This window comes from Engystomops pustulosus, chromosome 10 (genome assembly GCF_040894005.1).
Source record: "Engystomops pustulosus chromosome 10, aEngPut4.maternal, whole genome shotgun sequence".
Classification (NCBI taxonomy): domain Eukaryota; kingdom Metazoa; phylum Chordata; class Amphibia; order Anura; family Leptodactylidae; genus Engystomops; species Engystomops pustulosus.
The window spans coordinates 53,157,352-53,172,995 of record NC_092420.1 but is presented as its reverse complement, the minus strand read 5'-3'; the positions used below and the strand labels follow the sequence as shown (position 1 = coordinate 53,172,995).

Sequence of the window (15,644 nt, the reverse complement as noted above, 5' to 3'; positions counted from 1 at the left end):
ACGGCACTGCTCTGCTAGTAATGTACACGGCACTGCTCTGCTAGTAATGTACACGGCACTGCTCTGCAAGTAATGTACGCGGCACTGCTCTGCTAGTAATGTACGCGGCACTGCTCTGCTAGTAATGTACGCGGCACTGCTCTGCTAGTAATGTACGCGGCACTGCTCTGCTAGTAATGTACACGGCACTGCTCTGCTAGCAATGTACGCGGCACTGCTCTGCTAGCAATGTACGCGGCACTGCTCTGCAAGTAATGTACGCGGCACTGCTCTGCTAGTAATGTACGCGGCACTGCTCTGCTAGTAATGTACGCGGCACTGCTCTGCTAGCAATGTACGCGGCACTGCTCTGCTAGCAATGTACGCGGCACTGCTCTGCTAGTAATGTACGCGGCACTGCTCTGCTAGTAATGTACGCGGCACTGCTCTGCTAGTAATGTACGCGGCACTGCTCTGCTAGTAATGTACGCGGCACTGCTCTGCTAGTAATGTACGCGGCACTGCTCTGCTAGCAATGTACGCGGCACTGCTCTGCTAGCAATGTACGCGGCACTGCTCTGCTAGCAATGTACGCGGCACTGCTCTGCTAGCAATGTACGCGGCACTGCTCTGCTAGTAATGTACGCGGCACTGCTCTGCTAGTAATGTACGCGGCACTGCTCTGCTAGTAATGTACGCGGCACTGCTCTGCTAGCAATGTACACGGCACTGCTCTGCTAGTAATGTACACGGCACTGCTCTGCTAGTAATGTACACGGCACTGCTCTGCTAGTAATGTACACGGCACTGCTCTGCTAGTAATGTACACGGCACTGCTCTGCTAGTAATGTACACGGCACTGCTCTGCTAGTAATGTACACGGCACTGCTCTGCAAGTAATGTACGCGGCACTGCTCTGCTAGTAATGTACGCGGCACTGCTCTGCTAGTAATGTACGCGGCACTGCTCTGCTAGTAATGTACGCGGCACTGCTCTGCTAGTAATGTACACGGCACTGCTCTGCTAGCAATGTACGCGGCACTGCTCTGCTAGCAATGTACGCGGCACTGCTCTGCAAGTAATGTACGCGGCACTGCTCTGCTAGTAATGTACGCGGCACTGCTCTGCTAGTAATGTACGCGGCACTGCTCTGCTAGCAATGTACGCGGCACTGCTCTGCTAGCAATGTACGCGGCACTGCTCTGCTAGTAATGTACGCGGCACTGCTCTGCTAGTAATGTACGCGGCACTGCTCTGCTAGTAATGTACGCGGCACTGCTCTGCTAGTAATGTACGCGGCACTGCTCTGCTAGTAATGTACGCGGCACTGCTCTGCTAGCAATGTACGCGGCACTGCTCTGCTAGCAATGTACGCGGCACTGCTCTGCTAGCAATGTACGCGGCACTGCTCTGCTAGCAATGTACGCGGCACTGCTCTGCTAGTAATGTACGCGGCACTGCTCTGCTAGTAATGTACGCGGCACTGCTCTGCTAGTAATGTACGCGGCACTGCTCTGCTAGTAATGTACGCGGCACTGCTCTGCTAGTAATGTACACGCCACTGCTCTGCTAGTAATGTACACGGCACTCAGCTGTCACAAAGCACAACACACATGGCGCATCCAGGAAAGACGTATTGTCCTGGAGAGGGATAAATTATAGTGATCTCCTCAGTGTGGGAATGATCAGATTATCATTATTACTAGTTTAAAGAGGACCTGTCACCTATAAAAAAATAGGCACTAGGAGCTGCTTACTAGAGTACTACAAGGGCTTTTATTGCTACAAAATGCTCCTTCTAGTGACAGTATTTTATATTCCTTAAACTGGGAAACTTTAAAAAAAAACAGCAAATTTTGTGAAACTGACAAAAGAATGAATTTCCATCATATTCCTTTTTATGGTTTTTACTGTGTGTTGCAAATGACACCTCTTTCTGTCAGATACCAAATTTATATAGATTTTATTATCCTTTTAAAAGACTTTAGAACATTTAAAGCCTGTTGTATAATACGCCATATTTTGATGCCAATAATTTTTCATACTTTGCTCTATTGAGCCATGTAGGGTGTGATTTTTTTATGTTGCACCAGCAAACATTTTCATTGCTAGCATTTTGGAGACTGTAGGGTCCTTTGATCACATTGTATCCAAATTTTTATATGATGTTACAAAAAGTGGCTATTCAGACATTTGGGCGTTTTTTTTCCATTACAGGGTTTAGGGGTAATAGTGTTTTTTTTTCCCTCCCTATTTTGACAGAACAGTTATTTTAGGATGTAGTAATACCTAACATGTTTGTTTATTCTTATTCTTGGCATTTGTATTTCTATTCTAGCTATCCTGGCAACCCGTCAAAGTCAGGAGCCAACCAGATCCACAATGATTATTTATTTATGTTATTTACATGCTGCCATCGTATTTGATTATGGCATGTAAGGGGTTAACACCAACTATGTGTGGAGGCCAGTGCGCCTGCTATATACACCCTTCACTGACGTATGATGTATAGGCGCGACGCATGCCGTTAAGGTGTTAAAGGGGGAATTTGATATAACAATTTTAAAAATAAATCCTCATTCTCTGTTGCAGGTCCGAAAAATGTACCTGTTCCTGCTTATATCCTTGTGTATGACACTTTGCTGGGGGCAAGATGAAGACTGGACTGATCCTACTGACATGTTTAATTATGATGCGGCTACTGGCAAAATGATTAAACTAAAGGTATGCAGTCCTGCACTTTTATAAAGGGCTGGTGTACGTGCTCCCTGAGATACCATGGACCCCTTTTTGTCAACTCCATCCACATATTATAAAGCTGCCGCTACACAGTGAATTCAACTGCAAAACCTGTTTCATTACTGTTGTCTAATATGTGATCATAGAGCAGAGGTTTTATTTAGGAATTTTCTTCTATATCAGGTAAATGGATACAGTGTATACACTGTGGAATTATCAGATACTTTCTTGGTGATAAAAGGATTAGGCAATAGTGTACAGTAAAAAGACCCTAAAGGACAAATATGTTACATTTTTTTTCTTTGAAGGGAACTTGTTTTTTTTCAGTGATATTCTCCCATTTCGGTTTTATTGTGTGAAGAGTTGATCTGACCATTGTATTCCTTCAGTACAAAGGTCTTCAGTTCAGGAAGAAGCCACTATAAGAGCCGAGATTCTCTTCCTGGGGTTTAACTGGAGTCATCTTTAGGGTGCAGTTGAGGGGAGCAGGTATGGGCTAACATGGGAGGTACTTGGCCCGATCGCATATACGTTTCCATAGAAATGCATTTGATTGGTAACCAGCACCCGCGTTTTTAAACCATCAGAACATGTGTGCTCTCTGATTGTTCTGGATAGGAGAGGGTTAACAAACCTGAACATAAGTTCATGTTATCCCTTTCCAAAATTTAGTTGCAGATAACGTCAATATTGACTTTATCTGTAATCTGTGAGCAGCTACTTCTGTCTACTCCATGCTGGCTAAAAGTCTGCAGGGGGGACACATCAGAGTTATGACTTTTGATCTGTGCCACCTAGAATCACAATTCCAGTGTCCTCTTAAAACAGTCTTCTTTTTGATATAATTCCTGAAAACTGGAGAAATTAACAGTTAGAGTGCAAATCGGGAATGTGATCTGTATATGAAGATTGTACACATAAATTTCATTTTAAATGTTAACATCTCCTGTTCTCTGCCGCCTAGAAACACGATCATATAAAAAAGGAGATTCTTATTTTTCAGATGACACCAGAATTGTGATTATAGATGCCACCAATCCAAATTTATGACTCCCAGATATGCCCTGGGGAAATAAAGTGCCCACCCATGTGGAATTATCAGATACTTTCTTGGTGATAAAAGGATTAGGCAATAGTGGACTGTAAAAAGACCCTAAAGGACAAATATGTTCCTTTTCTTTTTCTTTAAAGGAAACTTGTCAACGCACTTTTACAACTACAGCTAGTGACAGGTTCCCATAGAACAGCTGAGAAAGGGTCATTGCAGCTTTTTATGAGATTTTATAACACTGAATTCACATCAAATGCATCCATGTGTTAAGAATATGCAAATAAGTTTTCCAGGGTGGGAAAAGGAAAACTGTTTGGCGAGTGAGAAGCCATGGACATGGGTCAGGGAAGAATCTAAACTCCGGCAAAGGACTTCGCCATGCTTTGTCCTTGAATAACTGACCATGTAGTGGCCAGGGAGGTGATTCAACACATCATACTGATCTATGATGTGCAGATTTCTTGCTTTGATGCAGAATCCCATCCCCAAAAAAGGCACGTGGTTGCTCTTCATCAAGTCTGTGGGAGCACCAGAGTATAGTAATACTTTGACATTTTACCAGTCCGTGTATTTTTGCAAGGTCCAAGTCAGATGGTCATGCTACTCTCTTCATACTACTCTCTCCTCCCCTGCGATGCCAGTACTTGGTCATACGAAATCCTGAGTTGGTACTGTATATTTTTCTTATGAGCCGGACATGTGATTGTATGGAAGTGACTGGAAGGAAATGTGCGTGTGGAACCTGCTACATATAGTAAATGTATGGACAGTGTGTTTATACAAAAACAAGTGTCCTGAGGTCTGTCAATGTTTTGCAAAGATTGAGAGTGGACTTAACTTTTGTCTAGTAGAAAGTGTTAAACTTCAGAATGTTACAACTAACATATGAGAGATTTATAATTGCCTAAATTTACTGTTTCTCTGTATAAATGGTGACCTCTATACATACAGATTCATTATTTTCCTTGCTGCAAATTTAGTACTTCTCTTCTGGCAGAAATACTCCTCAAAATGGAAACAATTCCGCTTGACCACTGTTTTGAATGTTCTTTTCTCAGCATAACCCAAAGGAAAACACGGAAGCAGTTTGTGAGAAACAAGAGGATAATGCATGGGTGAAGGACAGAGAAAAAACAAAGCAAGTGGTAAGAATCTTGGTTGGGCCACTTGGGTTTGTCCCATCTAGAGAAGTGTCACGATTCTACATTCTGCCTCCCTCTGATAGCGAGTATGCGGATTGCTTGCTGAGCTCTCTGGTGACTGGTGCTCAGCATTGCAGTCATATCCTGGAATTTCGTGTGGTCACGGGATCTGCTCTGTGGGACGGGCTATAAATCTGTTTCCTGGAGCTTTGCATCTTGCTAGAGTATTGTGTCTCTTCCATGTGCCTTCTGCTTGCTCTGTTTGATGTGTATATGTGACCCCAGTGTTGGTGATCTAATCAGCAATTTGTTTCCGATCCAGCCTCTGACTCCGCGCTCTACTGTGCCGTTCGCTAGTCCTGCCCTAGTCCTAGCTCCATTCACTACCTCTCAAAGTTTTTCAACATCTGCCGCTGCCCTACAGGCTAAAAGTCCTGCAAGACCCTGGTAACAAAATCAATCCTGCCTTGTAGCAGGCTCTTCTGAAGAATGGGAAGAGCTTGAGGTTCTGCATGCCGGCACTTATAAGTACTTGGGGAAGCTGGCGAAGCGAAGAAATTTCACTACAGCCCACAATTAAAAAAACATACATCTGGATTATCTGACTTCTAGTGGCATTGATTGAGGTTTTATATTTAGAAACCCCAAAGTGCGTTGAATCCTAAGTTCATTTGTTCTTTTTCAGATTGAAGAATATAAAAAGAACTTAAAATCGCCTGAAAGCAGCAGTAACCCAGTGTTTCGTCGTTACCTACGCAAGTTGCTAAATGAGGCTGAACGTTTTGGGCTTGTAAGTTATAATATAACTTTAATATTGGGTGAAAATTCATTATCCAGCTCGGCAGTTGCAATTTATATTGAGGCCCGAACATGCACGTATGTACTTGCCCTAAAATGAACCACCCTTCCCCCGAATCCAATAGCAGAATAGCTTTTCTTCTTTTGGGTTTGTTCATATTAACCCTTTCAGGACCTGGCCCTTTTTTGTTTTTTCATTTTCATTTTTTACTCCCCATGATCAAAAATCCATAACTTTTTTATTTTTCCATGTACAGAGCTGTGTGACGGCTTATTTTCTGCGTAACAAATTGCACTTCATAGAGATGGTATTGAATATTCCATGCCGTGTACTAGGAAGCGGGAAAAAAATTCCAAATGCAGTGAAATTGGTAAAAAAACGCATTTGTGCCGCCTTCTTGTGGGCTTGGATCTTACGGATTTCACTGTGCACCCAAAATGACATGTCTACTTTATTCTTTGGGTCGGTACGATTACGGGGATACCAAATTTGTATAGGTTTTATAATGTTTTCATACATTTAAAAAAATTAAAACCTCCTGCACAAAAATTTTTTTTGGGATTTTGCCATCTTCTGGCGCTAATAACTTTTTTATACTTTGGTGTACTGAGCTGTGGGTGGTGTCGTTTTTTGCGGATTTTGATGACGTTTACAATGTTATCAATTTTAGGACTGTACGACCTTGTGATCACTTTTTATAGAATTTTTTAATTTTTTTAAATGACAAAAAAAGTGCCATTTTCGAATTTGGGCGCGATTTTCCGTTACGGGATTAAACGCAGTGAAAAACCGTTATCATATTTTGATAGATCGGGCATTTTCGGACGCGGCGATACCTAATGTGTTTAGGATTTTTACTGTTTATTTATATTTATATCAGTTCTAGGGAAAGGGGGGTGATTTGAGTTTTTAGGGTTTTTTATTATATTTTTATATTTTTTTTTTTAACTTTTTATTTTTTTTATTTTTAGTACTTTTCAGACTCCCTAGGGTACTTTAACCCTAGGGGGTCTGCACGATCCTATCATATACTGTCATACTACAGTATGGCAGTATATGGGGATTTAACCAGAAGTAGCCTCGGGTCTTCGCGAGACCCGAGGTTACCATGGCGACGGATCGCCGCTCCCCGATGACGTCACGGGGAGCGGAGATCCTCAAAAAGATGGCGGCGCCCACGCGCCGCCATGCTTTTGAAGCCGCCGGCAGCATTGCCGGCGGCGATCGAGGTGAAAACACCCGCGATCGGTGCTAGCACCGATCGCGGGTGTTACCGGTAAGCCTTTGCTGCAATATGCAGCAAAGACTTACCGGCTATGGAGAGGGCTCAGCGCGTGAGCCCTCTCCATGCACCCGCGGCCGACCCGTGACGTGCTATTACGTCACGGGTCGTGAAAGGGTTAACACCAACCCCCTGCTCAGTGATGGATTTCACAGTTATGATTATGACAGTTTATGTCCAGTTTGGAGTGGGTAGAAATAATGCTCCGCAGTTTCAATGAGTAATGATTCTTCAGTTTCTTACTATTGTAGGCTTGAATCCAATTAATTGAAAAAGTAATAAAAATGTATTTATATAAAAAACAAATGATATATAAAATGCACAATGAGTGTGTATAAAAAGATACAAAGTGTTTCGGTCCAGGTGTATTTTATGTCATTTGTTTTTAAATAATTTTTATTACTTTTTCAATAAAGTGGATTGAAGCCTACACTAGTACAACATCGAAGTATCATTAGTCATTGAGCGCAGGAGCATTGTCCATACTGGAGATTGATTTCATTCTATGCTGCTGTGCTTGATCCCTGGTCATGGAGCAAGAGAAGTTCAGGAGCCAGCTGCTGGGATATGATATGACAAGCGCTTTTATATAGTGCCACCAGGTGAGAGACTTCCCAGCGATCAACGGGCCTCTGTTTCAAGGTATCCTATAATCAAATTATAGTAATTTGCTATTCACTAAAGTATGGTAGCCGTATAGTTCTATAGAGATGTCTATACCATGCACTAGAAAGTTAAAAAATTACAAACACTGAAATAGATTTAAAAAAAAACATGCATTTTCTTGTGTGCTTTGCTGTTATTGCTTTCACGTTGTGTGCCAATTATCACATGGCCCTTCTTGTTAAGATTGGTACTGTCACGGAAATACCAATTTTATAGAGGTTTTACTAAATGAAACCTTTTGTACAAAAGTAAATTTCTTCTTTTTACCATGTTGCGTCACTTAAAGGAAATCTTAAATCCAAAAAGCAATGTTATTGCAATAGTTGCCAAGGAGTGGTGAAGATCGTGGAAAAAAATTATTGGATGCCATTTTTTTCTGTCTTCCTAAAATTTGAACCTGGATCTGCCTCAGATACTTGAGGGCAATTCTCTACTTGTGTTGCTTTATATTAAGACATTATTGCTGTAAACATTCTGTCCTTTGCAGAATTAGTTTCATATATTCTGTTCTTGTATTAATGAGTAGGTTCTGTGTGTTATTGCTGTAACAGAAATCAGATGAAATATGACTGAAAATGTGACCTCTTTATTTCTCAGCCAGAGGACTCCAATTCTGAAGTCTATTATAGTGCTGAGATGGTCCTCACTAAACAGATGGTTGTTGAGATTCAGAAGTTCATTGATGATGAAGACTGGAATCTGGGAGCTCTTGAAGATTCTTTGATAAGGACTTTAGTCCAATTCAGATTTCATAATGTGAAGGAGTGGTGGACGGGGATGTTTGAAGACTATTTTGGAATTGATCTTATTACCACTATTAAGGTAACAGTAGTTTAGATTATCATGTAAGTCTACTGATGTTTATATGTGCAGCTGGATACATGCAAGAAGCTTGAAGAATAACGCTAATTTCAGATGATGGATATTGTGTGGGGCAGGGGGAAGTGTTGTGAACATTTTTCTAATCTACTTCATTAAGCAATTCTGCTTTCAAAGGAACATATGAATTCTCCAGTTCTGTATTTCTGTGCCATCTGAATCCATAAATATGTGACTTTTTCATCTGTATATGCGCGTATAACGCTGTACAGGGGGTTACATACAAGATAGGTTCTTAAGTTGAATTTGTATGTAAGTTGGAACTGTATACTTTATAATTGTAACCCCAGACAAAACTTTTTTGGTCTCTGTGACAATTGGATTTTAAAAATGTTGGATTGTCTTAAAAACCAGGATTAACAATAAAGCTTCATTGCAGACACCTGTGATAACTGTTACAGATGTTTATTGTAGACTAGGACTAAAGTACTGTCTGTACGCCTGTATTTGTATACATATTTGCTTATAAATATGGTGGGCTGGCAAATTTATGGCTGGCTGACAGAATGCACCTGCTGCTGGTTATGGTCTCCTTGGATACTGTGTGTGTATATGTATGTGTGTGTGTAAAAAATATATATATATAATAGTGGCTTATGGTGCACAACTGTATGCAACACATTTTTTTTTTTTCTTCCCACGGTACAGTACAGTGAACAGTACGGAAATGTAAATGGATGGTCATATTGCCTATTGAAATGAATGTGGTATTAAAATGGTTGTATGTTACCTGTACCATACCATTTGTATACGGATAGCATATGGCCGTTTTCTTACATTGTGTGAAAGGCGCCTTAGTTTAGTTGGAAGGGATTACTAAAAGACTATATACAAGAGTATGTGGTATAATAAGTGACAGCCAGCATGGGTTTTCTAAGGATAGAAGTTGTCAGACTAACCTGACCTTCTTCTTCACCTCTGAAGAGGTGAGCAGATGACTTGATGGAGGAGCAGCTGTGGATATTGTATCCTTGGACTTTGCAAAGGCATTTGTCACTGTACCTCATAGACGCCTGATGGGTAAAATAAGGTCTAGTGGTTTGGCAGAAATCATTTGCATTTGGATTGAGAACTGACTGAAGGATCGTATCCAGAGAGTTGTGGTAAATGATTCCTACTCGGAATGGTCACCAGTTATGAGTGGTGTACCTCAGGGTTCTGTGCTTGGCCCACTACTACTTAATATATTTATTAACAATATAGAGGTAGACATTAATAGCACTGTGTCTATTTTTGCAGATGACACCAGGCTGTGTAGTGTAATACAGTCTATGGAGGATGTTCATAGGCTGCAGGAGGACAGTATTTGGGCATCCACTTGGCAAATGAGGTTCAATGTGGATAAATGTAAGGTTATGCACACGGGGGCTAATAATCCACAGGGAACATATGTCCTTGGGGACCGTCCAAATACCCTCCAAAATGGATGCACTACTGCATGAATGGACTGTGCACCATAAAATGTAATATTGTGCTGCAGCAAAGTAGACCAACTAATAGGAGGTGCATAGTACCACTCACTAGTCTTACACTGCACCAGATTAATCATCCAGTATCCGACACCGGGATTAATCTGGAGCAGCAGAGACCTGTCTAATTCTACTCTGCACTGGTCCTAAAGACTGACATTACTACACACACCCCCCCCATGCGTTAACCTATAGTAGTAATGCTCTTTCCATTAAACATAGAGAAAATGAGAATTAGAGACTGAAGCCATTATTCTGTGTAATGTTTAATTAGCCTTGATAATTTTTTTTTTTATATATATTTCATTTTTTTACAGATTCTCGTGTGCATTCTATGTGTTGTTTCAATCATGGCGACTGAGTTTTGGTCACGTATCGGATGGTTTACGCAGCTAAAGAGACTCATTATTATAAGCTTTATGGTCAGCTTGGTGTGGAACTGGTTGTATTTATACAAGGTAAGCTCTAAAATAAAAGGGGGGTGCGCTTATTTACAGTATGAGTGCAGCGCCCTGGAGCAATTATCCATTTCACTGTCAATGATGTATATATTGTATCTGAGTTACAAAACCTTGCTCTGACTAAAATGTAGGGACCGCTCCAAATCACAGCAGAGAGATCACATCTTACCAATGTCATCTTCCTATATATGGAATCCATTCACCTGTATTGTGATATAAACTTATTTAATAAAGGTAATACACCAGTGAGAGAATATGAGTGTAAAACATTTTACATGATCAAACTCATAGATCCTTATATATACCTTAAACTCCTATCACAGGTATTGCTTGAGACTAGATTTCCTCCTGTCATATACAGTTATAATGTAGAAGATGACCATGTAGCCTCCCTGACTGTAGACTTGTCTCTGTCACACCGTGGGCACAGATGATACAGTTTCTAGCTTCTCATTTGGTTGTGGAATTATTGGCAAAGTATAGAGATGGAGAAATTTGAAAATGAAGACAGTGGGATGGATTAATAATGTTGCATCCCGCATTGCTGGAGTTTGTGCTAGAATTGTTAGAACAGCAACTTTTTGTTGTAAAATGTTGCATATATTAAAGCAGTGATTTTCAACCTTTTTTGAGCCGCGGCACACTTTTTATACTTAGAAAATCCTGGGGCACATCACCAACCAAAATAGCACAAAATGACACTAAAACAGTCATAAAAGGCCTCCCTTTACTAATAAAAAACCCCTAGCGGCCTCCCTTTACTAATTAAGAGCCCCTAGCGGCCTCCCTTTACTAATTAAAAGACCCTAGCGGCCTCCCTTTACTACTTAAGAGCCCCCAGCGGCCTCTCTTTACTAATTTAAAGACCCTAGCGGCCTCCCTTTACCAATTAAAAGGCCCTATCAGCCTCCCTTTACTAATTAAGAGCCCCTAGCGGCCTCCCTTTACTAATTAAGAGCCCCTAGCGGCCTCCCTTTACTAATTAAGAGCCCCTAGCGGCCTCCCTTTACTAATTAAGAGCCCCTAGCGGCCTCCCTTTACTAATTAAGAGCCCCTAGCGGCCTCCCTTTACTAATTAAGAGCCCCTAGCGGCCTCCCTTTACTAATTAAGAGCCCCTAGCGGCCTCCCTTTACTAATTAAGAGCCCCTAGCGGCCTCCCTTTACTAATTAAGAGCCCCTAGCGGCCTCCCTTTACTAATTAAGAGCCCCTAGCGGCCTCCCTTAACTAATAAAAAAACCCTAGCTGCCTTCCTTATACAAATAATAACCTTATATACTTACCCTTGATGTCTTCTTCCGCGTACCTTCACTCCTAATGGCGATCCGCCCACCTTCTGTAGCTCCTGCACCGCGCGCCTCTGGTCACGTGACTTACGCGACCTGACGTCAGGTCGCGTCAGTCACGTGACATGGGCCGCGCGGTGCAGGAGCTACAGAAGATGGGCGGATCGCCAACGCGGGGCTTGGAGGTAAGTATGGGGGCCGAAACACAGGGGCGCGGCAGCAGCGCTACACATGGGCACCATAGTTCGGGGAACTTTCCCCGCGGCACACTCAACCATGTGTCGCGGCACACAGGTTGAAAATCACTGTATTAAAGGACTACCATTGAGGTCTTTAAAGGAAATCTCCCATCAAAATAAAGCATGATAAACCAGATACACTTCATAATGTAGAGGTATTGATCCCTAGAAACAATGAACTTTACAGAGTCATAACTTCCTTATGAAACAGGAGATGTACAGTTCTCTGCCTTAAGAAAATCTACCATTTGAATCCATCATGATAAACCAGGGGCACTTACTTCCAGGCACTGTGACAGTGGTAATTTTCTTATATTTTTTATTCATTCTAAAATCAATGTTATCATATCCTAATTATCCTAATGAGCCTAAGGGTCTCCTGGGGACATTACCAGAGCCCCTCTGTGCTGTAGCTACACAGGCTGTTACTGTATCCCCTCCACTTCTGCTCCCTCAGCACTTACCCCTTACCTTTGTTTAGCACATGTGGGAGGGGAAAGTCCTCATGTGAAGCTGCTGCCGCTCATGTAGTGGCTCCTGTAACCCCTCCCCCCCCCCCCCAGAGCCCTTCTGGCTTATTAACATAATTGCAATAGTTGACTTTAGAAGGAAGGAGGCCATGGATAACAAATATGAGAAAATTGCCATAGTAATGGTGCCTGGATCTATGAGGAAGTGTCTCTGTCTATGATTTATTTTAATGGTATATATTTTCTTTAAGTCAGAAAAATGTAAAACTACATGCACACGTCCGCAGAAGCAGCCCTGTGCCGTATGCTGCAAGCCACACTGCGAAGCCTAGCAGTAATAGGATCTGCTCTGTCATTGCACGCCTATTTTGGCTGTGAGCAAGCTACTGCCTTTGTATCTAGCCCACACCGGCCATCTGCAGATGTGTGCACGCTCCCGGTATGTCTCCAGTCTTGTGCAGAAGTTATGATTCTATGCAGTGCACTGCTTCTAGGGAACAATATTTCTACACTATGAAGTTTTGCAAGGAATCTGTACAGACTCCATACAATGATAGACTTGGAACTACAAAAATATAGCCATAGTCCAGGCCAAGGCAACCGACGATAAAGTGTTCCCCCTTTGATTATAAGTTTTCATTTTCAGGTTGCTTTTGCAGAACGTCAGGCTGAACTTGCAAAGCTGCATAAGTTTGATGGCACTTGTGGTGAGAAGATAAGCTGGTCTGAAAGTCTACTTGGTAAGACTAAACAGAATCTACCTGGCATTGTAATGGTAATTTATATTGAAAATTTATATTTTTTTTCAGGTTGTGAATTTTTTTTTTCAGTAGATTTCTTTGAGTGTACCTGAAGAGACAAAAAAAATAGAAGGATCATGTGGTCTCCTCAGCCTTATATAGGTGGTCCAATGGTGATTGATTGATTTTTGATTGGTTAATGCTTACTAACCTGTCTCTTCTAATAGTATCCTGGGGTTGTAAACTGTGTGTGCTGCCTGAGGATGAACAGGAAATGAACCATGCATGAAATAGAATTTTGCTATTGCTATCTATGTAATACTTTGCTGTATGATCTGCTTGTCTAACCAATCTCTCTGGTAATCTAATTGGGGTTAAGACTATAAGAAGTGTATAGTAGAGACTTAAAAACTAAAACTTATTATTATTATTATTAAAAGATCCACCTAAGTTTTGTGAGCCACAAGTTGCAGCATGATTTACGGCCAGCTGTGAAGAAACATTGGAATTCTCTTCCGTAAAAGCAAATATAACCTAGTGTGACCCCCTTTTTAAAAATTTTTTAATTCAGTTTTTCATACAAGAAAAACAAGACAAAAGGTGCACCTAACCACACCCCAACCCTTCACCCAAACTCAGAAGCCATTAAGTAGTCCAAGTTTGAATTGTTCTTATACATAAGTCCATTGCATTGACATTTACGCAGGCATGGCAGAAATATATGCACATAATAAAGCGAAGAAAAATATGCACTGCCCCTCAAATTAATCACTCATCGCTGACAGTCTGTAAGTGAGATTCCCACGTTGATCCATTACAGCCCTAATGGGTAATGTCTCTAGCCAGCATCCCCACAATTTCTCAAATTTCTTAGGACATTTTTATTTTACATATGCTCCCCACTCAAGTCTAATGACATTGTTAACCTTATTTACAAATTCTTGTGTAGTAGGCGCAGATCTCTGGCTTGAGAATGTATTGCTGCTTGATGGATCCAAATAGTCATTTTTGAGCTTTAATAAGGTAATTCTCTCGTAATTATCTAGCACTATTATGCCTAATAAACAGACCTCTGTGGGATCTGGTTGCAAATCCATAGTCAGTACTCTTTTGATTGAATGCAGAACTTTATTCCAGGCATTTCCCCGCCCCCAAAGCCTTAAATTCCAAAACCATATGGAGTAATTGGTATAGAACACTTTGGGCAGCAGGAATCAGGGTAAACTCTTATAATATGTAAAAGACTCAGTCTTATCTACTCTATAACGAAAGTGGATCTGTGACAGGCGCTGGGCCTCAGAAGGTGACCCCCCCTCTAAAACAATGACTCCCGGTGGTGGTGGTGGTGGGCATCTCTAGTTGAGGTCTCATATGTATGACACAACTGGAGAAACCTATAAAACATGCTTTGAAACATCCTGTAATTGATTAAAGGATGTGAAGCTGTCACCACTGAGGATCTGAAACCACATACCTTTGCTTTACCAGGAGGAGAAACTTTCTAGTCTGAACATTTTCGGGAGTCTTAAATTATGCCAAATAGGAAAGTATTCACTGTCAACACCTAGTAGCTCTTTTGTTTTGGCCAGAGATAGAGTAGGGCACTTCACATCACTTACTGTTTCAGTAATCCCCAACTCAACTGCTGCAATAGGGATACCATACCAGCTAATGAAGAAGCAAGTTTCCCATTTGGACCCAATTACATAAATGCCTCTCAAATGCTGCGCTTGAACTTCCAAAAAGTAGACTCAGGGATTTGGAATCCCTAACCTACCCTTATATTTTAGATCACAGAACAAACATTTGCATTTTATGAAACAATCTAAAGGGGAGCCACACTGGAGAGATATGCAGAATGTATAATAATTGGGGCATAAGCACCATTTTTATAAGATTTCCTCTTGCTTGGAGTGACCCTTTTAAGCTATTTGTTGACTGCTGTGTGTAATATTTAATTCTCTGACAGAATGGTGGAAAGGAGCTTCAACTTTCCAAAACGATCCATGTGAAGAATATTATAAACTTCTGATGATAAATCCTGCACTTATGGTCCCACCTACTAAGGTGAGTTTTCCTTTTAGCTTTGAGCAAAGGTCTAAGACCACCTTTTACTTATTTATTAAATGAAATCTACCATCAAAATCAAGCATGGGTGACCCAGGGACACTTACTCATAGATTCAGGCACTGTGACTGTAGTAATCTTTTTATATTTATTATCCATGGTCTCCTTCCTGCGTCTTATAGTCCGGAGGTCACTGGGCAGACCCTCCTGACCGCTGTAATGGAGATCTGGGGAAACGCTGACCTAGCATTTCACTTGATCTCTGAGAGCAGAGCCAATGCACTGCTCTCTCTGTATAGAGAGACCTGCATCATTTTAAGGTCCTTTAATCGTTCCTTTGCTGCCAGTTGTAGTCGGGATGTAGCCAGGGGATCGG

At 41.4% G+C, this 15,644-nt stretch overlaps 1 protein-coding gene across 3 annotated transcripts in view; it reads left to right on the top strand.

The window, feature by feature from the left end:
- The window catches only part of CLCC1 (chloride channel CLIC like 1), a 30,299-nt gene that overhangs the window by 1,279 nt on the left and 13,376 nt on the right, over positions 1-15,644 (top strand). For all 3 annotated transcript variants that reach the window (XR_011850500.1, XM_072129008.1, XM_072129007.1), the window contains exons 2-8: positions 2,572-2,703; positions 4,828-4,914; positions 5,597-5,701; positions 8,256-8,480; positions 10,324-10,464; positions 13,108-13,201; positions 15,171-15,268. Coding sequence is in view for 2 of the 3 variants with exons in the window: in XM_072129008.1 (XP_071985109.1) it covers positions 2,581-2,703; positions 4,828-4,914; positions 5,597-5,701; positions 8,256-8,480; positions 10,324-10,464; positions 13,108-13,201; positions 15,171-15,268 (873 nt within the window). In the remaining variant the exon portion in view is untranslated. The remainder of the gene's footprint in view (positions 1-2,571; positions 2,704-4,827; positions 4,915-5,596; positions 5,702-8,255; positions 8,481-10,323; positions 10,465-13,107; positions 13,202-15,170; positions 15,269-15,644) is intronic.